The following is a 25,923-nucleotide window of genomic DNA, read 5'->3' as shown; positions in this document are numbered from 1 at the left end:
AAAAATAGAGTAAAAACAGTTAATCCCAAAATTAAAAAAAAAGGTATTATGATTAAACAGCTCTTAATAATAATAAACTGTATTTTAAAGAAAAATTTAAGCTCTTACATTATAAAAATTATAAAAAAATAAATACAAAAAATTCCGTCCAAAAATACAAAAAAATATTTAAGGGTAAACAACCCTTATCAGTTAGGGTATAAAAAATAGATAGTTACAGATTCTCAGACCTATTGTGACACGAGAATTATATATATATATATATATATATATATATATATATATATATACAGTAGAATCCGCTTAGTACGACATCGAAGGGACGCCGAAATCTCGTCATACTAACCGGTCGTCATTAAAAGCGTACTGAAGAAAAACTTCTTAATATGCAAATACGTTACATTTTTCAGTAATTTAAAAGAAAAGCCTACACAAACGTTTTAATTAAAAATAAAAATGACACATTAAAATTTAATATAAAATAAAATTGACATATGATAGGGCGGGGGCACAACGGTCCAATTTGACTTACGGTAATTATACTGTCTAAACCCAATGAACAACACATAACATACATCAAAGAAGCATCTATCGAACTATGTTCAGAAAAACTTACATACATACGTACATAATTCCTAATTATATAAATATTATATTTTTTACTATTTTTTAAACATTTGGTATCTGACCCATTTTACCTCACATACGGGGTAAAGTGGAACAACCAGGGGGCGAACAGATGCAATTTCTTCTATTAAATTTTAAAGGCATTTTACGCTACATTATTGAACCAATACAAAATATTAATTCTGTGGGTACATTTGTTACAAAGATAACACAGTATATTACATTGATCTGCTATTAGTCAGAAATATTCATCAGAAGAGCCGGAATAAAATGTATTTAATTAATCTCTTGTAAAATTGCTTTTTTTAAAACTTTACTATTTTATTGCTTACACCTTTGCCAAAGTAAAGGTTCAGCTGGTCTTTTTTATCACAGTCATGTGCTGCTTATCTTCTGATAGCAAAGTCATAAGAATAAAGGTGATGGCTGGTTATGAATTCATACATTTTTTGCCCTCTACTATCAAATATAATTGTTAAAAAAAATCTAATTTTATTTGTTTATGAGATATTCGTGGTGGGCCATTAATAATTAGTCTACCCTACCCATAAACATACAAATGTGTTTTTTTAATGTAAGTAATCAGTAATTTTTGATTGATTTTTTTACATAATTTTATTGCAATTGCAATTGATTTCGTAGACTTGGCCACATCATGTAAAATCATGTCGGTCATTATAATTGGACATATTTTTTTTGCAAAAATGTAAACGATGTCAATATATCCGACTAGACAGCTGTTTTTTTAAAAAATTTTATATGGAAACCAAATTCCTAGTGCGATTACGTCATATTAAGCGGTTGTCAATATATCCGGCGTCATACTAATCGGATTCTACTATAGTCAATAGATAAGTCCTGGTTAGTTTTAATATACTGATTGTTTCTTTTCAGAACAGTAAATCCATTAATGAAAAACATTTTTTTTTTCAAAGATGTTTAATAACGACGTTTCGGAACTAGATACGTTCCATCATCAGGTTTATTATGTCAAAGACAATGTTTTTTTTTAAAAACTATCGACTAACATTAATTAATGATTGTTATTACAGATTATTTAGAAAAATTATAAAAGAATGCATTATGTACCAGTCTAAAGAACAAAGTAAAGTATCTAAGAAAGGTTTTATATAAAATTGAGAAGCAAAAATTATTTATATATATATATATATATATATATATATATATATAACTATGCAAAAAAAAATCTTTGAATTATCAAATCACTATACTATTTCCAGTAACAAAAATATGTACATTTAAAGTCCAAACATTCGGGTTCTTGTTTTCCAAAAACGCAAATCACCACCTATCAACATATTAAATACTTAAACAAAACAACATATATCATATTAAAATAATAATCATTCTCAATTATCTTCTCTCCTAAATAAGTGTCCATCGACATCGACATCTACGGTTAAACAATGTTCTTGTTCTTCCATTCATGGCGTGACTCATTCGTGAGTCTACAAAATAGAATGCAATGAACTGAAATGAAGAATTAAGAAAAAAATTGAATATCATTACATAACAACACGAGTTACAGAATGTCTTTTTTTGCATGTCATGGTTATAAGTCAACTTTAGCCATTCCCATTACCAGTTCAGAAGAAGGCACGTGGGTTTGGGAGTTGGTCATTTGATTGGTAGATGATGATGACAAGTTGATAATGGGTTAGATATCAGGAAATACGATTCCTTGTAAGAGATTGAATGGTCAGAAATCAACGATATTTAATTTTTGAAGTAAAACTTCTTTAGGCGCGACTAGGGTGTGAATCCGTACAAATGCAACGGAAATAACGTTCGTCAATCGCTCTCGATGATATCATTTCTATACGGGTCGATTGTGATTAGCCGTCGTGTATGTGAATAGAAATCTGTCGTTGTATGCGTACCGGTATCAACGTTGTATGCGTTGCCGATACCAACAAGGAAATAGGCATAGATAAATAAACATTGTAAAGTTACATCGTAGTACAAATGTTGATTTAGTGTTTTAATAATCGTTTTTTGGCGAAAATTATGGAATTCGTAAACCGTTTTTTAGTAGAAAAGTCGGTTTTCTCTGTATAAATGAAAAATGACCAATATAGCCAAATATAAAAGATAGATGAAAGTTTTGATTCTTAAAATCATATCGGTTCAATAACATTTTATATCTTATCAGTCTACAATGGTTCCCACAAAGGTTTTGTATATATTAATTTAGATTTTTTATACTAGAGTATATTTTAATTTAAATCAGTGTGACTTCTTCTTGAAGAAGTAACTTCCTCTACTCTAACTTAAAAAAAAAAGAGTTTTAAACCCTAGAAGCCACAAATTAAAGAACAAAAAGCTCGGTCGCAAGTATTAGAGTATTTTCTATTTCAGAAGCAATTCGATAGTCGTTCTCAGTTTTTTGAAATTATATTTTATTAAACAAAAAAAAAACAATTAGAATGTTTAAAATTAATTAATTAAAATTGCTATGATCAGGCAATACCCGAGTTTAGCTTAATTATTTTTAAAACTAAAATTGATATTAACAAGTATGTATCGACATGTATCTAATATTTTTTTATTTTTTTTTAATTTAATGAATGTTTTTTATTTAAAAATGTATTATTTTTATTTATTCGAAAATTTTCCTTTCACTATCAAAAAATATTTTCATTCTTATATGTGAAAATGTTGCATGAATAACGAATAATTATTTTCAAAGTTATTTAATCAAGATAAACTATTATTTTCTATTTCTACTAATTAAAATTAAAATAATTTTGTTAACTATCCATAAAATTGAACAATAAATAAATTCAGTCAAATACTGCTGTGAATAACACTAAATTTGCGGATAAATTACAAAATATTCGAGCAAAAATTTATTTTCTATATAAAATTCGAAAACCGGTTTTCTGAAATGTCGGTTTTTGTATAAACCCATATAAAAAAATTATAAAACAAATTAAACATTTGTAACGTGTACTAAACGTAAGTTTATTAATTAGAAATTATTTCTATATTATTCGTAGTTTCTATAAATCTTTGAAGTTTTTAAAATGGAAAATATTTTTTAGACATGACAGATATTACAGCTGTTCAAAAAATTAGATTATATCGCCAGCGAAAAAGTAAAAAAATACAAGCAGTCAACAAATGTATGTTAATTTTAATTACATGAAGTTCTTCAAACACAATTATTACATGATGAGTGAAGTTGAGAAAACAATATTTGTTTAGGCGTTGTTTAACATAATTCAATGTGTGAACGAATATTACAGAATTTATTAATCAGCAATTACTTCATTTCTCTAATGAAGGTCCAAGTCATAAATGCTAATTACAATGACAAACCGATCATGTCATACTTGAAGTATGATTTTAATTACATTATTGTTTTTAAATATTATACATATTTCTATTGCTATTATAAATATATAATTTATAATTTATCATTATATAAATGTGTATAATGGTTAACACTAATAAATGTGTGCATCACGAGTATTGCCATATTACTAATAAACATTATTCAAAATTTTTATATGATGTATTTATTTTTACTGAAATGCCATCTTGTACAGTAGCGAATAAGTTTTACTTCAATCGGGTGTGAATCTGACGCGCACTCTTTTTTTACTATTAGTTAATTTTAGATATTCCATTTCACACCCACTTAATTCTGATTTGGTCAGTAAAAATCCTCAAAGAAGTCGTTCTTATTACAGGGATGTAAGAAAAACGTAATTAAATTACCAAGATTTAAGTGCATAAATTTTATATAAAATAATTTAATTATTTTGGAATGAAGAATAAATTAGAAGTTGCTTCTAAAAGTGGTGCTTCTAGTTGTATGAATTTAATAAATCCCGGAAGTTGCCTTAAATTCATTCATCAGCCGTTTGTTTCTCCGGCAGTACCAAAACCTCAGTCCACCAATTTTAAACACAATGTTTGCTTCACCTTTTCCAATTATCTCAGAACCAATTCGCTCTTCTCTAGCACACATTTGTTTGTATTAATTATTTCTCGCAGACGTATCTCGAAAACACTTTCACACCATGTGAAGAAGTTGAGATCATCGAACCCGACAACAACTATAATATAATATGAAATAACCTTAGAAACAGTGACTCATACTCGCAATATATCAGGTAACTAGCGAAAAAGAAGAAAAGATTAATTTTATAAGAGGACAATTCCTCCTGGTGTATGGCATCGTGCCTTAAGGCAAATTGCTGGAACTTGCCGTACCAGAATTATATATAATATTTGAGGGAAAAAAAGGGTAATCAATAAAAATTGATCAATAATTTACAACCATTGTTTTATACATTTTCAAATAAATAATTATAATCAGTATATATTTTATCCTTCATAAAAGGTACACTGAGGAATTGAAAATATGTAAATTTGTAAAGTTTACATTAACAAGAGGTGCCGAATGAATCCATCTGAGGATATATTTCTTACGATTAGAATAACGCATTTGTAATATTTTCATTTTGAAACTGAATTGTAAATTTAAATTTAATCGTATAAGTAATTAGTGGTGTATGTCATCGTGCCTTAAGGCAAATTGCTGGAATTTTCCGTACCGTAATGAAATATTCGAGAAATTTTAAACGTTTTCAAATATATTATTACAAATACTGTAACTTTCATTATTTTTGCTATCTTGTTATATCTGAGAAAATCAAATGCAAATCATAAATCATAAATCAATTTATCTCTAGAACATTAATCGTCAATCGTCATTTCATTTCGAATTCAATTTAAACTAGCTGTAAGTGGAATTCGGTCTTAAGGCAATTAGGGCATCGTGCCTTAAGGCAAATTGCTGGAACTTTCCGTACCGCAATTCAAAATTCGAGTAATTAAAAATAATCAATAATAGTAATCAATAAAAGTTGATCAATGATTTGAAACTTTTAAAAGAATTTCAAACCATATTGAATCATTCTATCTTAAATCATTTATTTTAAAATATTTTGGAAATTCTGAACTAATTTTCAAAGCAATCGTACTGCTTTAACTGCATAAAGACAAAATATCAAAGCGCGTAAGCGTCGCGTCCCATAGAAATGTAAACGAAATTTATACTTATTGTTAAAATCTCTATAAAATAACTGATAATTTGATGTGCATATGTCTAATGTTCATTTTTGACCGCCAAACAGCTCATTTTTTTACTTTTTGCTTCATATCTCCAAAGTCGTTGGACCTGCCTTTTCAAAAAATTAAACAGTTCTTCATTTAGTCAATAAAAATAAAATGTTTTTTGAATTATTCAAATCGGACGCTCCGTTCTCTTTAAAACTGTGTTACCGTTTTCGACACGTTTTGCCCCGTATCTTCGGAACGGCTAGACCTGCCTTTGCCAAAAACTAATCAGCACGTTTCCTTATCAATACGAATCGAATGTTTTTTTAATTATTCAAATCGGTTGATCCGTGTTCCCGAAATCGTCAATGAAAATTTGTATCCGAACATACATATACACACGCACACACACACACACATACATCAATTTTTCCTAAGGTATGCGAAAATGTTCAGAAGGTTTCCAAACATAAAGTATCTATTAAAATTTACATTTTCGAATTTTTTGCGATTACTATAACTTGCCCTACGGGAAGTTAAAAAAAATAGTTGCCTAATTTACACATAACTGAAAAAGTGCTCCCGTATAGTCACAGTCTAAACGCATTTGAAAATAATTCTGTGCGACATTTTCACTTATATTGTGCTTAGCTTGGCGGCATTTTTACATTTTTCAATAGCTTTTTTTCACCAAATTGGAAAAATGCTCCAGTATATAAACAGCCTAAACGTTCTTAGGTAAACATTTGTACCAAAGTGGCGCTTAGACTGTGCTTAGGGTAATTTTTTGAATTAATCCAAAATTACAAAAATATTTTATGGAAAATGAAAAAATATGTTATAAGTTTTTATCCTCGAAGGCAATTGTTTTGTCAATACAAGCAGAAAGGTTTTTAGATCATTCAAATCCGATACTCCGTTCTATCAAAAACTCGATCTGTATTTTCTGCACTCTTTTCTCCGTATCTCCGTAACGGCTGGACCTGCCTTTGCCAAAAACTAATCAGCACATCTCTCTATCAATAGGGATCGAATGTTTTTTAAACCATTCAAATCGGTTGATCCGTGCGCCCGAAAACGCGGACATACAAAACACACACACACACATATCCATTTTGTCTGAGGTATGCCAAAATGTTCAGAAATCTTCAAAACGTCGAGAAATGCAAAAATTTTCATTTTCGATTTTCAGCCCATTACTATAACTACTCTACGGAAAGTTAATAAAACAAGAATTATGCTTTTATATGTATAATATATTTTAAAACAAATCTTGTACAAGATTTATGTTACATAATATAAATCCATAGAAATTCACTGCCAAAAATTTAAATATTGATTTATAGAATTTTAGTAATCAAATGAGTTAATAATCAAAAGGATTTCTGTGAAGTTCGTTGCAAGAAATACCACCTAAATTTGTTACATTATAGTCTAAGTTTCTACCCAGACTGATACCATGTTTTTTGATAGTTTTTAGTATATCCATTAATTTGCGGCATTCAAACGAATTTCGATTTACATCAATGAATTTTAACGCAGATAACATTTGAAAAAGTTCCTGGCTTTCCAGGCGTATAATTTTGTTGTTTGCTAAATAAAGACTTTTCAAATTCTCTAATCCAAATAAGCCATAATGGTCAACAGTTTTCAAAGAGTTGAAAGATAATTTCAGGGATTGAAGGGATGTTAATCCAGAAAATACTCCAGTATCCAAAAAGTCTATATTGTTATAGGATAAATCTAAAACTACTAATTTATAGAAATTTTGAAAATGACCAATTGGTATATAGCTAATAGAATTGTGTTGCAATTTAACAATTCGTACAGACTTCATTTTTGTCCATTTAGGCATTTCCCTTAGTTCATTATATGATGCATCAAATACATCACCAGTATTACACATGGATATATTTTCTATAACTTGCAACTTTAAATTACTTAAAGTAGCATTTTTGCAAAAAATTGCAAAACCAATGCCACTTATAGTGTTATTGTCCAAGGATAATTTTGCAACGTTGATTTTCAAAGAAAATTTGATGTCCTTGAAACTGTTGTTTTGCAAATTCAAATTTCCAATGTTTATCGAATTTAAACCTAAGAATTGTGAAGATTTTGAAAAATTGTTGAACTTTAAGTCAAGTTCGTTCAAATTTGGCGTGAAAAATGTATCGGGTTTAATTTTTGATAAATTGTTATTAGATGCTATTAATGTAGATAGTTCAGTGTTTTGTGGAAAAACTGGTAATGTTGTTAAAAGGTTGTGAGAAATGTTTAAAAAAGTTAAACTTGTCATTAATTCAAAACAACTGGCGTTAAAATCTTCGATATAATTTGCACTTAAGTCTAATTCTGCAACACTTTTCCCTAAACCAGTGAAATTCTGTGCGTCCAAAGTACCCGACAAAGAATTATGAGAAATTTGTAGGTGCTTCAAAGTTTTCAAATATTCTACATTCTGAAAACTTGCACATTTTATGCTGGTGAATACTCCAGGCTCCAAAGTCGTTATTTTATTTTTATCCAGATTCAAACCAATTAAAGAAGTACAACCTTCGAATTGTCCAACAGGAATACTAGTAATTTCATTCTGCTGCAAAAAAATAAACTCCACTGACCTCATATCAGTCCAAACCGGCATTTCCAAAATTTGGTTTTTAGAAGCATCAAATATTTTCCCAGTATTGCACATAGAAATATTTGTTACAGACACTAAATCCATTCCACTAACCTTTAACTCTTTGCAAAAAAACTTGTTACTGATGCTTTTGATAGGATTATTTTGCAAAGATATCTCATATATTCGAGGTTCCGTCAAAAAGTTGCTGATATCTACGAAATTGTTATTTGCCAATTTCAAATCTGTTATTTTAGATGATTTTGTAAATCCAGAATATGCTGATATATCAGAAATTTCATTGGATGATAAGTCGAGTACTTGTATTTCGTGGACTGTAGGAAAAGTATCTTCGTCAATATTTTTGAAAAAATTATTGGATAAATATAGATACCATAAATCGGTGTTAAAGGCGAAAGATGGAATTTTGAATAAACGATTGTTAGATAAGTTTATTGATGTCAGTTTTGTGAAATTTGAAAAGTAGCTCACTTTTATGTGCTCTATTTGATTAAAACTCAAATCTAGTGTTGACAGAAAATCGCCGGCAAAAATTCGTTCGGTTAATGTTCCAGATAAAGAATTGTGTGATAAATATATTGACCTAAGTTTTCTGAAACGTGTCAGACAATTTTCTTTTATTCCTTCGATGTTGTTAAAACTTAAATCTAATACTTCGAGATCAGATCCTACTCCAGTAAAGTTTTGTTCGTTAAGTATGCCGGACAATTTATTGTGCGAAATTCTAAGATATTGTAAATTATTTGTTGTGTTGAAACAACCTGGTTGTATACTTTGGATATCATTATTGTTCAAATTTAAATCTTTTAACAAATAGAAATCCTGCAATGCATTTGATTTTATTTCCCTCAATTTGACATCCTCCAGGTTCAAATTTCGAATAAGTCCTCCTAGTGGTTGATTAAACACACCAGTAGATATTTCTTCTATTATACTGTTGATAAAATCAATGTCGATTGAATCATGATGGTGATTTATAAAATTGCTCAGAGCTCCTAAATTAGATTTGGTTGCCCATTTGCATCGTAAATAAATTATGTCAGTTCTGTCAGGATTCCATCTAGGATAACTTTCACAATGGATTTTATTATCAGTTTCTATACATTGTTCATCAGAATTTTGATATTCAAGACAAATTTCTGGTTCAATAAACAGCGTAAATATTAGAACCCAAATAGAAAGTCTGAAAATAAAATAAATTTGATAAATCAATAATGAAATCAATATCAAATATATATCAGGATGTTTAGGTCGTTCTTTTGTATAAACAAGTGTCAAAATAATATCTGACTGAATATTAATTTTTTTGAATTCTCAAAAATAAAAATAACTAGTGGTGTATGGCATCGTGCCTTGAAGCAAATTGCTGGAACTTAACCGTTACTGTAAAGAAACGTTCGAGAATTTTAAACGTTTTCAAATATATTATTACAAATACTGTAAATTTCATTATTTTTGCTATCTTGTTATATCTGAGCAAATCAAATGTAAATCATAAATCAATATTATTTCCAGAACATTAAAAATCGTCATTTCATTTCGAATTCAATTTCAGAAAAAAAAAATAGTTGCCTAATTTGCACAAAATTGAAGAAGTGCTCCTGTATAGTCATAGTCTAAACGCACTTGCATAAACATTTGTGGAAGAGTGGCGCTTAGACTGTGCTTGGCCTGCGTAATTTTTTGAATTTTTAATCCAAAATTACAAAAATATTTTATGGAAAATAAAAAAAGATGTAATAATTTTTTATCCTCAAAAGCATTTGTTTTGTCAATACAAGCAGAAAGTTTTTTACATCATTTAAATCGGGCGCTTAGTTCACTCAAAAACTGCCATTTTTTGCACATTTAGCTCTGTATTTTTGAAATGGCAGGACCTGCCTCTGCCAAAAACTAATCACCTCTTCTCCCAATCATTACAAATTGAATGTTTTTTTAGATTATTCAAATCCGATACTCCGTTCTCTCAAAAACTCGATTTGTATTTTCTGCACTCTTTGCTCCGTATCTCCGAAACCGCTGGACCTGCCTTTACCAAAAACTAATCAACACTTCTCCCTACCAATAGAAATCGAATGTTTTTTGAACCATTCAAATCGGTTGATCCGTGCGCCCGAAAACGTGAATGAAAAATTGTATCCATACATACATATACACACACACACATCCATTTTTTCTGAGGTATGCCAAAATGTTCAGAAACCTTCAAAACGTCGAGAAATATACAAATTTTCAATTTCGATTTTTGGACGATTACAATAACTTATCCTACGGGAAGTTAATAATATCTGACTTATTAATATTAATTTCTTAAAATTCCCAAAAATAAAATAAAAATTTGACGACATCTTTACGTTTCAAGACCTCCTGAACATTGAGGCATACGTTAGAAAAAATGGATGTGTTATAATAACAAGATAGTTACAAATGTATGTGTGAGTAGATTATATATTGTGAGAGACAAATAGTGACATATAGAGATTAAAATTGTAGAGAGTGTCATTAAAGACAATAAACGAGACGATCGATGTATGTGTGTATATGTAATGACGGGAAGAAGTGGTGATTAGTTTTTGCAAAAGGCAAGTCCAGCGGTTTCGGAGATACAAAGCTAAATGTGCAAAAAATGGCAGTTTTTGAGAGAACTAAGCGTCCGATTTGAATGATTCAAAGAACTTTCTGCTTGTTTAAACAAAATAATTGATTGTGGAAAAAAAACGTTTCTTTCAATTTTTTTTTGCATATCGAAAATAATTCAGATTTTAATTTTGATTCTGACTAAAGTTCTAATATACTTTAAACAAATATCTTCAACTTTGCAACTTAGTTTATATAATTCTTATAAATATTAGACAATGTTACAATATTTATAATAATTTATTTGAAAACATTCAGTATTCCTCGAACATTTCGTTACGGTACAGGAAGTTCAAGCAATTTGCCTCATGGCACGATGCCATACACACCACTAGTTAAATTTAAATATAAAAATATAAATATTAGATAACTCACTTTTTCATAATTATTTGTAAAGTATCCTTGACCAGATAAACACAGTTTCTGTAAGAAATTTATAACTACTATGATTAAATCCGGGATCGTTCACATTTATATTATAAAGATAAAAGATGTAAATAAATAGGGTATTTCCTCAAACAAATTAAACATTGTTGATAAGAATTGTCCAGGGTTTGGACAAGTGTAAAATTATAAATTTTGCAAATTCGAAAACACATTTTTTCGATACAAATCGAATAATTTCTTTGATACGAACATTTTGATCTGTATAAAACATAGAACGATGATGAACAAATGTATTTTTAAAACGATATGAATTTTCATAGCAAAATAATAATAATATATAAATAATAGCCATTTTATTAATCGAATAATTTATCGAATTTCCCAAAATAATAATATTTTCCGTTGCGCACAAACAGTACTTAGTTTATAAATAGTTTGCATAAAGAGCAATTTTTGCAAAAAAATAGATATTGAATATTAAAATGTAAAGAAACAACAGTCATATATATATATATATATATATATATATATCTTATATATAAAATTTTTCTGTACGGTTGTATGATTTGATACTTCTCCTAAACGGTTATTCGGATTTTGATAATTCCTTCTAGAGTTTGTCAAAGGAAATTTTTAACATTTAATGAACGATAAAACTATAGTAATATTGTAGAAATAAATGGCAAAAATTACAAAAAACCACTTATCATTGTTTGACATTGAAAACATTTGCTAAAAATGCCAATTCACTTGAAATTTGAATTTCGCTGAATTTATGAACCTGGATGTTATAAGAATATAATATACAAGAAAAATGTAATGCCTACGTTATTATTCAGGAAAAGCAGCTGAGATGTGTCAGAAATTAAAATAAATAAAGATACAGTCAACAGTATATGTTTGGCAGATGAAATTATATAATTCAGTTTAATAAATAACGCAATAAGTCCAAAATTGCATATACATTATTTTTTTAAACTAATGCATGCCGCATTTTGGTTTTCTTTACTAAATTATTTAACACAACAAAAAAATATTTCTACTTATTAAAAAAATGATTTAGAATTTTGTTTCATGTGTCAAAAATTCATTTCTTTGGAATATTTAGCTAGTTGATCTTAGATTGAATAGTGCACATATGAACTAGATTTTACAAATTATTTCACCTAAAATATAAACATAAACAATAACGTTTATTGAATTATTAGTAAGAAAAATGTACTTTAGAAATTATAATTGCCAAAAAGCCACTAATATATTGTACGAGATTATGAAAATTATGGACTAAAATATTGACGCAATTATGTTGTTTGGTAAAATCAAATGTGATATTGTCCTTTTACTGCAGATAGTATATTATTTTTTTCTGAATTTTTTATACTGCTTATGCTAAGACCATAAATGAATCACAAAGGCAGAACATCAAATAGAATATTAAAATGTATAGGATAGGATGTAAAAAAATTTGGAACTTTTGAATTGTGGACGTGGGTACAGGACAACGTCTGTCGGGTCATCTAGTATATATATATATATATATATATATATAAATTCGAACTAAACCGAATAAATCCTATGACTTTTGCTGAATTATTAAACAAATCTTAATTACACATGACTACTAGTAGGAATTCAGTATCCGTTAGGCCTTATAGGGCACCTAATAGCAAGTTTATAAGTGTGTATATATATATATATATATATATATATATATATTGTCCAACTTCCTTTCCTCAATGTCTTTTGGATTCGAAGAACATCTTGGATCAATCGTTAAAATAAATAAACACATCATTTGTAGGCAATTCTTGTACACGCATTTGCTTTTGAAATTAACATTTCGTAATACGTGATATGACTAAGAAACTTTGGATAGTAATAATAAAACGTTGTATGAAATAGATAAATATATTTCCCTTATCATTAGCAATTCCTACAAAAATCAATCCAGGAACAAAGAATGATCGATTCCGACTTCTGGCTTTCACAAAATTAATATTCTCTTGCAGCTTATTGCAACTTGCAACTAATCTGTAATTGTTATGTTAATTATTGCAAAGGCAGATGTTGCAACTGCAAAGGCGTTTATATTGCTACTGCGAACAAAACCAGAGACGAATTTTGTAATAAATAAATATATAGATTGATAACAGATGAAACAAGTAAAAAAAAACAGATTGAGCGTAAGGTGAAGTAAAACTTATTTGCCACTGTACAAGATGGCATTTAAGTAAAAATAAATACATCATATAACAATTTTGAATATTGTTCATTAGTAATATGGTAACACTCGTGATGCACACATTTATTAGTATCAACCATTATACACATTTATATAATGATAAATTATAAATTATATATTTATAATAGCATTAAAAATTTGTATAATATTTAAAAACAATAATGTAATTAAAGTCATACTTCAAATGCGACATGATCGGTTTGTCATTGTAATGAGCATTCAGAAACAAACCTTCATTAGAAAAATGAAGTAATTGCTGATTAATAAATTCTATAATATTCGTTCACACAATGGATTATGTTAAACAACGCCTAAACAAATATTGTTTTTGCATCTTCATTTATCATGTAATAATTGTGTTTGAAGAACTTCGTGTAATTAAAATTAACATGCATTCATTGACTGCTTGTATCTTTTTTTTACCTTTTCGCTGGTTATATAATCTCATTCTTTAAACAGCTGTAATATCTGTTTTGCCTAAAAAATATTTTCCATTTTAATAACTTCAAAGATTTATAGAAACAACGAATAATATAGAAATCATTTCTAATAAATAAACTTACGTTTAGTACACGACACAAATGTTCAATTTGTTTTATTATTTTCAAGGAACAGGATAAAACATTCTTCTGATTCAGGCATTTTTCATTAAATCAGATTTGTACTACAATATAAGGGATCTTTGGATCGAATCCTGCCATTGACTTAGAATTTATGAAAAAAATGAGTAGTTAATTTAGAATTAAATGAAAATTGTATTCGTTAAGTAGAAGTTTAATAAAAAAAAAAGAAAAATAGAAATTACAGAATTCGAAAAGCTGAATTGTATTAGGAGTAAAAAGAAAAAATATCAGAATGTGCTGAGATTAACAAGAAGAATGAAGAAGAAAAAATGGAATGAAGATAGAATTTGAATAGAATTAGAAATTTGATAGAAAACAGTAAAAAATTGAAGAAATTTAGAAAAAGAATATAAAATAGGATATATATAGATTGAATATGATATAAAAATTGGTATAGAATGTAAATAAATAAAAATGTTGTAGGTGGCTAAATGCTCAGAGTAAGCAAGGCCAAATAAAAATAAAAAAAATAAAAAAATAAAACTTCAAACTATTTATTTATCTATGCCGATTTCTTTGTTGATATCGATACGTATACAACGTTGATGCCGGTACGCATACAACGACAGATCTCTATTCATATACACGACGACTAATCACAATCGACACGTATAGAAATGATCTCATCGAGAGCGATTGACGAACAGTTCTGGCGTAACGGACTTCCGTTGCATTTGTTCAGATTTTACACCTTAGTCGCGCCTGAAGAAGTTTTACTTTAATGAATAAATAAGTCTTGTAAATAAAAGTAAACTTTTTTTTTTGTACTTCCAATCTTTTTTATAACAATTTTGGCCCACCAGTTTTTAAGAAAACGTCGACGAAAGGTCAAAAATCTGTTTACATACACACCCACACTTTTACTTCTTCCAAATTTGGTCTCATTCTATTCAGAAGGACATGAAACACCAAAAAACATGAGTAAAACGGATTTTTGGGCGAAAACAAACTTCTCTTTTGGGAATTAAAATATATTAGATATTTACTATCAGCCCAGTAGATTTTGAAACGCATATTGTACCAAATCAAATTTTAAATAAGCATACGGTAAATATAATTTAACCCTTTCCACTCGGATGCCGCCGCTCCGGCAACAAAATACATATTAATTTCGAAATTCCCGAGTGAAGAGGATTAAATAATGACTATTTTATCATTATGTCTAAACTACAGCCCTGTCTTTTCAAACAGAACTACCGTTCCGCCTAATAATGTTTCATGCAACTTATAATATATTAATTCTTCCTGGTGCAGCCGAGAGAAGAGCCAATTGCATCAGTTCAATATATTGCATCCGAAAGAACCATTAGATAACAAGCAGTATTATTAGTTGTTATGTTACTGACCAGGAATAGAATTCTGGAACTAAACTAACCATTTGCAAACTAACAATTTTTAGTAGAAACTGGTAAAAATGCAAGGGCAAGAAGGATATGGATCAGTTTTTTTCAACGTAATTTATCTTAAAAAATGTATGATAATTTTTAATAATACTTAAAAACTTATATAAATTCAGTGGTAAAAAAGGATATAGATCAGTTTCCTACAACGTCGACCTTAGAACTAAACTAACCATTTAATCTTAAAGATTTATGATAATTTTTAATAACACCTAACTAAAAACTGATAGAAATACAGGGGCAAAAAGATATGGATCAGTTTTTTCCAACTTTGACTAGGAATAGTCGTCTAGAACTGAAATAACCATTCAATCTTAAAAATTTATAGTAATTTTAAGTAAAAACTGATAGAAATGTAGTGACAAGAAAATAGACGGAAATAGATCAGTTTTTTTCAACGTTGACGAGGAATAGAAATCTAGAACTAAAATAACCATTTGATCTCAAAAGTTTATGGCAAAACTTAATAATAACTAAAAACTGATAGAAACGTAGTGGGAAAAAAGGTCAGTTTTTTCCAAAGTTGACCAGGAGTAGTAGTCTAGAACAAAACTATTTAATTTTAATGAATGCTGATCGTTTTTGACAATAAGTAAATTCTAGGAGAGGTTAAAGATGTCTTAGCAAGAAGTATTAAAATCAGTGCTTAACAACCTAAGGCATTGGGGCCGGTAAAAATGTTCCAGACACCAATTCAGCTAATTACATAAAATATTTAACTAAAATGAATGATGAGAAGTTCAGCAAAAAGATCAAATTATAATCACTTACATTTTATAGGAGTTACTTCCTGAAACTTCTTATTCATAGGTATATATGTTAAAATTTTCATTTACGGACTTATCAATTTTAAAAATGATAAAAGTAAGACCGAATCTAAAGAACCTTTGGAAAATACTGATATAAATGCTTCTGAGCAAGTTCCAACAAATTCCAAAATATGGTGTGGGGAATCAAGCAGGCTAGAAATATAGGAAAAACAAAAATAACTTGACATTTGCATTTCATTTGATTTTATAATCAATAAATCGTTTATATTTTTATCCAATGGATTTTATATTTTTATATACATAACTATTTCCTACACTGGTAACCCACGACGTTTGAGATGAAGACAAAAAAAGAGCATTTTTTGGGGATTTAATGAATATAGATTTTGATGCAGCACCATAATCACTGATCTTTCGTGACTACTTATAAGGTACGCCCAGTCCTCGGTTCATCGTAGTAATGCATTTACTACCTAACACCGGACTTCTGTTGGTATACCCATTTTGCATACCCAGACCTCAGTGTTTATTGCTGACACAAAAATTTATTCTGAGCCTAGACCAATGGTGTGGATGCTAATAAAAGTTGTGCCCAAAAATAGTTTTCTTTGTATCAATTTCTCATTAGAGTTTATTCATACAAAGTTGTCCCAAAAAATAGATTTTTTTTAATCAATTTCTCGTTAAAGTTTATTCATACAAGGTTGTCCCAAAAAATAGATTTTTTTTATTAATTTCTCACTGAAGCTTGTTCATGGCATCGTAGTATAGACCTTGGTACTGCAACCATCTTGATTTAATTTTTACGTCTCGGACAGCTTGATATCAAGCAGTAGTAATATAAGTTTTTATTTGAAATATTAAATCTAAAGATGTTTACAAGCTAGAAAATGACTGTATATATATATATATATATATATATATATAATTAAATTTTCTCAGCCTCATATGTTTGCAGATAACTAAATGTTTTTCTTAATATGTGCGAATATATTTTGAAATGTATAGTGTTTTATCAATAAACAAGACGACTTAAACAAACAAAAAACAATTGTTAACGATTTCAAGCGGGACTAAACAAATACAGAAACTCATGAACAACAGTCATAACATATTAATTAGATCGGCAGCTGGTAGAAAAATTGTAAAAATAAAATAATAAATAAGATAAATAATAGGAAGTATCTAATAAATAGTTTAATATAAATAAATATTACTGAAAATGCATAAAATGATATTACTACTACTCAAGATTACACTAACAGGTTTTTTTAGTTGAATGGTTTTTAACTAAAGCAAGTAAACTAAGAATGAATAAATAAAAAATAAAAACTTATTTTATTTCATATTTTAATTGATATTTTTTTAATTTTTATTTTAATTTTAATTTACAAATTAGGTATTTTTCCCTTCGCAACGAACTATAAAACAGCTATTTTTTAATTTTGGTACAAAATTTAGTACAGGTTTACAACTTATTAATAAATTTCAGATATAAGTATAATTGTGTTCTGTATTTATAATTATACTAGCTGACCCGAAAAAAGTTTAGCGAAAAAAAATTAGAATAAAAAATAACTGAATGTGAATGTGTTTTCTTGAGAAATTTGTGAGCTATTTGAAAAAAAGTAAAAAAATGTCCCAAATTTTCTTTTAATTTCTAGATAACGAAATATCAAATTCAAAGTCGTTTTATTCAAAATATTCTATAGGACCATGTGCAACTGTTGGCAAGAAATTTTAGTAAATTTTATCTAGTTTCTTCTATGCTAACTAAAAAAAAGTGCAAAAGTGTTTTGTGAGTTATATATATTGTTGTTTTATATAACCTGAGAAAAATCTGGGATCACATAACGGCAATGCACTTTTAATTTATAGTAATTACCTCAATCAGTACCGGAGAAGTAATTCTGGCATAAATATGTATTTTTAATATACCGTTTATAATGGAGAAGATGAGCTTTACAACATTTTCAGTTCAAGTTTCCAATAGAATACTATTTTTATTTATGTTTTTACAGTGTTCAGAAATATTTACCTCCAAAATATAAATCCATAATTATGATTCTCTGACAAAAAAAAATCGAAAAGTGATAAATTATTTTACAACATTCAGGAAAGTTTTCTTAATCTATGTTAAAATGAAAAATAAAACTAGTGGGGTGGGTGGCATCGTGCCTTAAGGCAAATTGCTGGAACTTCCCGTACCGTAACGAAACGTTCGAGGAATACTGAATGTTTTCAAATAGATTATTATAAATATTGTATTATTGTCTAATATTTATAATAATTATATAAACTGAATTGCAGAGTTGAAATTATTTGTTTAAAGTATATTAGAACTATAGTCAGAATTAAAAATAAATCTGAATTATTTTCGATATACAAAAAATTAAAAAAAAAAAAAAAAAAAAAAAAAAAAAAGTGGTACAAAATTTTTTTTTTCCAAAATCAATTATTTTGTTAAGACAAGCAGAAAGTTCTTTGAATCAATTGAATCGGACGCTTAGTTCTCTCAAAAACTGCCATTTTTTGTACATTTAGCTCTGTATCTCCGAAATGGCTGGGCCTGCCTTTGCGCAAAACTAATAACCCTTTCTCCCAATCATTACTAATGGAATGTTTTTTAGATCATTCAAATCGGATGCTCCGTTCTCTCAAAAACTCGATTTCTATTTTCTGCACTCTTTGCTCCTTATCTCCGTAACTGCTGGACCTGTCTTTGCCAAAAACTAATCAGCTCTTCTCCTTATTAATAGGAATCGAATGTTTTTTAAACCATTCAAATCGGTTGATCCGTACGCCCGAAAACGTGGACGAAAATTTGTATCCATACATACATACACACACACACACACACACACACACACACACACACACACATCCATTTTTTCTGAGGTATGCCAAAACGTTCAGAAACCTTCAAAACGTCGAGAAATGTAAAAATTTTCAATTCCGATTTTCGGCCCATTACAATAACTTACCCTATGGGAAGTTAATAATAATGACATAAGGAGTGACTAAGTGGTAAGTGGCACTTTGCCTTAACCAAAATTGCATGAACTTTCCATCCACTTTTATTAATTCCTGTACTGTTTTCAAACTCTGATTATAAATATGAGATTAATATTATATACATTGTATATTTAGCATAATACACATGATGTGATGTGATTTTCATGTTTAACGCTCCGACGACTCCAATAATGAAGATATGCGCTGATAAATTTATCAAGAGCAACAAAGTTGCTGAGAACTTTTTATATAATACATCCACCACAACATAGATAAACTCATCTTTATAAGATTTTATGAAAAAATCTAAGAAACATTTGAAATACTTAAGAATATATCAATTTTTATCTAATTTTTATGGTTTGTTAGAAGAAAGACTCTGGTTTCGAGTTCTATCCCAACTTCGGTCAGCTTGATATCAAGCTATATAATTAATAAACTTCAGACCTCACATACAATATTTAGTAAATAATATAAATCGGTGTATTATTCTGATCTGTCAATTATTATTACCACCAGCTCTTCGTCTATTTCTATATGTATTTTGTAAATGAATCCACTAATTAGCATATCGGTGCTAGAGCCATGCACCTACGTTTAAAAACCTTGAAACTTTTTTTTTTCGCATACGATTATAATGACTGTATGAAATATTGCAAATGGCAAATAATAATTAACATAGCCCTGGCAAATGTTCAATACAATTAGCAAAAAATTAATTTAATTATAAATTACTGTAATTTGATATTCATTATTTCGTTCAGGGACGTGTAGTAATAGTTGAATTTCAAATTTTGAAAATTGTATGATATTTTTACATTTTTTTGGTCATTAACATACAACACTTTCAGACAATTTACTACATGTTCAAACAATTGACATTGACATTGACAATTCCATGCCAACAGTTGCACTTGGTCCGATAGAAATATTTTTAATAAAACGACTTTGAATTTGATATTTTATTTTTTAGCAATAAATAGAAAATTCGGGACATTTTTTAGGTTTTTGTCAAATAACTCACAAATTTTATATGAAAAGCACCCTTTTTTAGTTGGATACGATGAAACTGGATGAAATTCACTACAAATCCTTATAAACACTTATAAACAGTCCTATATAAAACTTTTGGATAAAACTACTTTGCATTCAATTTTTCATTCTCTAGCAATAAATAGAAAATTCGGCATATTTATTACTTTTTGCCAAATAACTCAGAAACTTTCTATGAGGGCACTCTTTTTAGTTGGTTTAGCAGAAACTAGATATAACAATTTTTTTAAATACCAGATTGTTATAAATTTATCAAATCCAATCGACACATTTAACAAATTTGAACGAAAATCGGTATTAAAGATTTTCTTTCCGCAACATAGAAGCTGGAGTGCCTCAGGGATGAGTTCTAGGACCGATAAATAAATCATTATTACGTTATGTGTGTATATATAACATAATCATTATTACGTTAGGTGTGTATATATAATATATAGAATCGAAATTTTGTATCAGAAAAAAAATTAATGAGGTCTTTAGTAAACAATTAATGGCTATACAAACTTCTAACATTCATATTATATTGATGAAATGTATGGGAATTTTCAATAGTACTTCAAAAACTTCTGTTGTTTTCTTAAAATGGACAACACTCATATCTTTAGTATGTGTGTGTATATTTAAACACATGATGATTACAACATTATTTATTTACATTTAAAATTTGCATACGGATCTTTATACCGTTTCATCCTCCTCCATACAAATATATTTATTTGATTTAAAAGCCAATAATGTATGTCGTTTCTTGGCTTTGGTTTGTGCTCAATATATGCAAATATATATATATATATATATATATATATATATATATATATATATATATATATATAAATTGATATTTTAGTGTTCGTTTCGATCGTCATTGTCTAAAAATAACTATATTTGCATTTTGACGTGTCGGAAACTGCGAAACTGTTACATAAAACACTATTGATGTATTTTACAGCCGTATAAATAAACAGGCTATTTCTCGACCATTAAAATAATATATAATACAACATGCATCATGGACAACACCTCCCTCAGAAAATTTATTGGATATGTTTCAATTAGGAAACTAGTTGGTATTGATATTTTGCCTTGAGGCAAGTTACATGAACTTCCCGATATGTGTATATAATCGACTTGATCAATAATAAATAAATTAATTTATGAGCGAATAAAAGTATTCCGAGTGGATTTATTACACATAGTTGAAAACGAACGAACACGTTAACTCGGAGTATTTTCTAAAATCAAATTTTCAAAAATTAACAATTTTTATATTTGAACCAGTTTCCGTAGGATTTTAATTTAGGGTTTAGTATCTTCATTAAGACCAAATGAAGTAATTGCTGATTAATAAATTCTATAATATTCGTTCACACAGTGTGGATTATATTAAACAACGGCAAAACAAATATTGTTTTCGCAACTTCAGTCATCATGTAATAATTGTGTTTGAAGAACTTCATGTAATTAAAATTAACATACATTCATTGACTGCTTGTATTTTTTTTACTTTTTAGCTGGCGATATCTCATTCTTTGAACAGCTGTAATATATGTCTTGCCTATAAAATATTTTCTATTTTAATAACTTGAAAGATTTATAGAAACTACGAATAATATAGAAATAATTTCTAATTAATAAACTTACGTTTAGTACACGGCAGAAATGTTTTATTATTACAAACGGGAGAAAATATTCTAGATTCAGGCATTTTTCATTAAATCATGATTTGTACCACGATGTAACTTTAAAATGTGTATTTATCTATGCCGATTTCCTTGTTGATATCTGGTACGCATACAACGACAGATCACTATTCACATACATAACGACTAATCACAATCGACCCGTATGGAAATGATTTAATCGAGAGCGAATTATTTATTTTTATTCGACAATTTTTGAAAAACTTTTCAAGGCAATTTCTCCCCTGAGACTGTCTTTCACATTATAAAATGAAATTCTATTTTACTATTGATCTAGATAGCTAAATCTACCCCAATGTTCAACATTTAGGTTTTTAATTCGTTTCGTGTCAGTGGATAAAAGATTATTATCACTTTGATTAATATGTTCAGCCTTTCTAATTAGATTACCATTTCCTGATTTATTAACCATGTGTCACGTTATATATATTATGTGTTCACTCTGTAATAAAATCAATGACGCATTCTAGCTGTTATATAATATGGATACACATTCGACCCTCCTATAACGCGCATTTAACGTACAATTTAGAGAGTTCTCATCTCAACTATCAACAATAATATTTTTACTTGCCGTAGGGTAAGTTATAGTAATCGCTAAAAAATGGAAAATAAAAAATTTTATATATCTTTACAAAAATTGATGTATGTGTGTGTGTATGTACGTGTGTGTATGTGTGTGCGTGTGTGTGTGCGGATACAAATTTTCGTCGACGATTTCAGGAACAAGGGTCAACCGATTTGTATAATTCCAAAAACATTCGATTCCTATTGATAAGGAGACATGCTGATTAGTTATTGGCAAAGACAGGTCGAGCCGTTTCGGAGACAAGTGCCAAAAGTGGCCAATTTTTGAGAGAACTGAGTGTCCGATTAGGTGATTCAAAAAACATTTTATTTGTATTGACAAGATGAAGAACTGATCAAATTTTCATGAAGGCAGGTCTAGCGGTTTCGGAGATCTAGTAAAAAAAGTGACAAAAAAGCCATTTGGCGGTCAAAAATGATCATTAGACATATGCACATCAAATTATCAGATGTTTCATTGAAATTTTAACAATAAGTATAGATTTTGTTTACATTCCTATGGGTTCCGTATCAATGTTTATCCATTAGACGCCGATGCGGCGCTTACGCGCTTCCATATTTCATCTCTATGCAGTTAAAGCAGTACTATTGCTTTAAAAAAAAATCAGAACTTCCAAATTATTTCAAAATAATGAAAACATATTTTTTCAAAAAGTCTTTTTTCCAAAAAAATATTTTTTTTTTAAATTTATAGTTTCTCAAAAATCTAATTTTTCAAAGTAATTTTTTTCAAAAATGTTAATCTTTTTTAAAAAAAAAATTGGTACGGGAAGTTCCAGCAATTTGCCTTAAGGCACGATGCCATGCGCCCCACTAGTTTCAAAAATTTAAAAAAACTCAAAAATCGATTTTTTTCAGAAAAAAATTGAATCTTTTTTAAAAATTTTAATTTTTGGTACGGAAAATTTCAGCAATTTGTCTTGAGGCACGATGCCATGCACTACAAGTTTCACTATTATCTCCATGGTTACTACATAGTTTTAGTTCAATACCACTATTACAGTTTCTTTGACAAACTTTAAAAAGATTTATCAAAATTCGAATAGCCGTTTGGGAGCAGTTCAGTGGCAACGCACTATATATATTTGGGTGGTCCTTCATATGGATATTTTTGTATTTTTTTGCTTCCAAGGGCTCAGATGCTTCCAAAATAATAAAAAAAAATCTCTCAAAATTTTAAGTCTTAATATTAACTTTAAGATAGTCCGCACTCCAAACAAAAGTTTCTTATGGGTAAAATGCCATTTGTTTTTTGCAATTTTATAACTTAGCGACAAGTAAATCAAAATTTTTAGAATAACATTGTATTTACTGATTTTGATCGTGAATAAAAATTTACAACAAAAATTTTATATGTTTTTATCAAATAAGTAATTACTTAGGAAGAAAAACCAAGAAACTTTGGTTGGACTGCGGACTGTCTCAAAGTTAATATTAAGAGCTAAAACTTTTAGATAATTTTCTTTTATCAATTTGGAAGCATTTGAACCCCTGGGAGCAAACAAAAATCCACCCTAATCTATATATATAGCCATAATTAATTAATTTTTCTAAAGGTAAGCATTCCTAATTGACTGACTGATCACCTTAATTTCTTTACATTTCTTCCACAAATTTGTCGGCAAAGTGTCTAAATTACAAATGATGATCAACAAAAGGTGTGTCCCATCCAGCCAACCATCTATCCATTATATCACATATAAATATAATCATCTTGTAAAGAAAATAATGATTCCCTCTTCGACCTTGGCTAACCATCGTCGACATTAGAGCTTTAGTAGAAAAACACACGTGTAAATAAATGTATGAGTAAACTTCATATATTTTCTATGTAGATGTATTATTGTGGCGATATCAAGCAGGCTTGTTTTAATTTGTAAAAACAATTGGACATGTCATGTATATTTTTGATATCGAAATATTTTTATAGTCAATAAATTTGATATATTTTTTATGTTGGGAGTTAATAATTTATTATATTGTCATAATCATTACAACTCCCACATTATAATTTCCATTAGATTTCGTGCTAGTGTGTAATGATTCAAGATACGAGCTAGGTAACCCGATATATTTATATGGAGACAATAAAAAAACATTGCATCATAGAGTACATGATACTAGTTTTATGTTCGGAAATTGCGCATATACGAAATGACTAAGTGACGGAAAATCTTATTGTTAAATGTGTATCGAATGATATCAATATTTTTGTAGGTGTGACTTTTATCACGGTTCAGAGGAAAAATATAATAGTCAATAAATTTTAAACATTTCTAAACATAAATTGCTACTTTGATGCAACAAGAATGGCGCAAGGTGGATGCAATTGATCATGTGATCGATTTTTGAAGGATTTTTTGAATTCACCAACTATATTGTTAGATATTTAAGGAGCCTTTAAAATGATGTCTTTGTACTTTTTTTTCTATTTGCAATGTAGATCCAAACGTATTTTAATCTTCAAAAATGCTTTTTTTCCCATTATTTATTAGATTTTTTTTTCATTATTTTCTCATAAGATTTACTTTATTAGCTTCTGTATGAGATTCTTATATTATTTTGCTATTCGACAACAATTTTCTCTATATTTATTGATTTTTATTAAAATTTAAAACAAATCTATTTCCAAAAAATAAAGATTAAGGTCTATTATTAAATAATTCTGGTATGTAAATAAAATGGCTTGGTTTTGCATTTTTGGAACTGGTTCATTTCATTTTGTGTAAAAAATTCAGTAATTTCAAAAAACGTTTGTATCAACTTAGTTGATTATTATTTTGAAGTGCTTAAGCAAATTTTTTACTGGAGAAAAATCTGTACAAAGACTTATTTTTATATATTTTTTTTTCAAATTTTCGAAAAGCAATCACAAATGAACAGTTCTGATCTCTATTTAAAAGGTTAACTCATCCAATTTTGCCTTTTTTTATTTTGAAAATTTTTCGTATACTGATGATATATTTTCAAATAAAAATGTAATAATTATTTGCTGGTTTTACTAAAAACAAAAGATAAAATACAATTATCTAATATTGACCAAAATTCTTATGATAAAAGTATTAAATTTTGCTTGAAATTTTTAATAAATATGTATATAAATCTGAACAAAATCAATTAAAAAAATTAATGAAAAGTGATTTGATTAAATA

At 28.3% G+C, this 25,923-nt stretch overlaps 1 protein-coding gene across 1 annotated transcript; it reads right to left on the bottom strand.

Annotated features, from left to right (window-relative positions):
* Positions 1-7,084: 7,084 nt before the first annotated feature.
* LOC113389567 (protein artichoke-like) lies at positions 7,085-24,460 on the bottom strand. The gene is made up of 2 exons (XM_026626587.1): positions 24,411-24,460; positions 7,085-9,539 (listed from the first exon to the last, which is right to left on the bottom strand). The coding sequence occupies exons 1-2, from the start codon at positions 24,458-24,460 to the stop codon at positions 7,085-7,087; spliced, it is 2,505 nt and encodes an 834-aa protein (XP_026482372.1).
* Positions 24,461-25,923: the final 1,463 nt, after the last annotated feature.

The sequence above is a fragment of the Ctenocephalides felis genome, unplaced genomic scaffold (assembly GCF_003426905.1).
Source record: "Ctenocephalides felis isolate EL2017-DRISC unplaced genomic scaffold, ASM342690v1 CF-g0.4_SCAFFOLD_03573, whole genome shotgun sequence".
Lineage (NCBI taxonomy): Eukaryota > Metazoa > Arthropoda > Insecta > Siphonaptera > Pulicidae > Ctenocephalides > Ctenocephalides felis.
The sequence above is the reverse complement of the archived record's forward strand: the minus strand, read 5'-3'. Positions and strand labels throughout refer to the sequence as shown.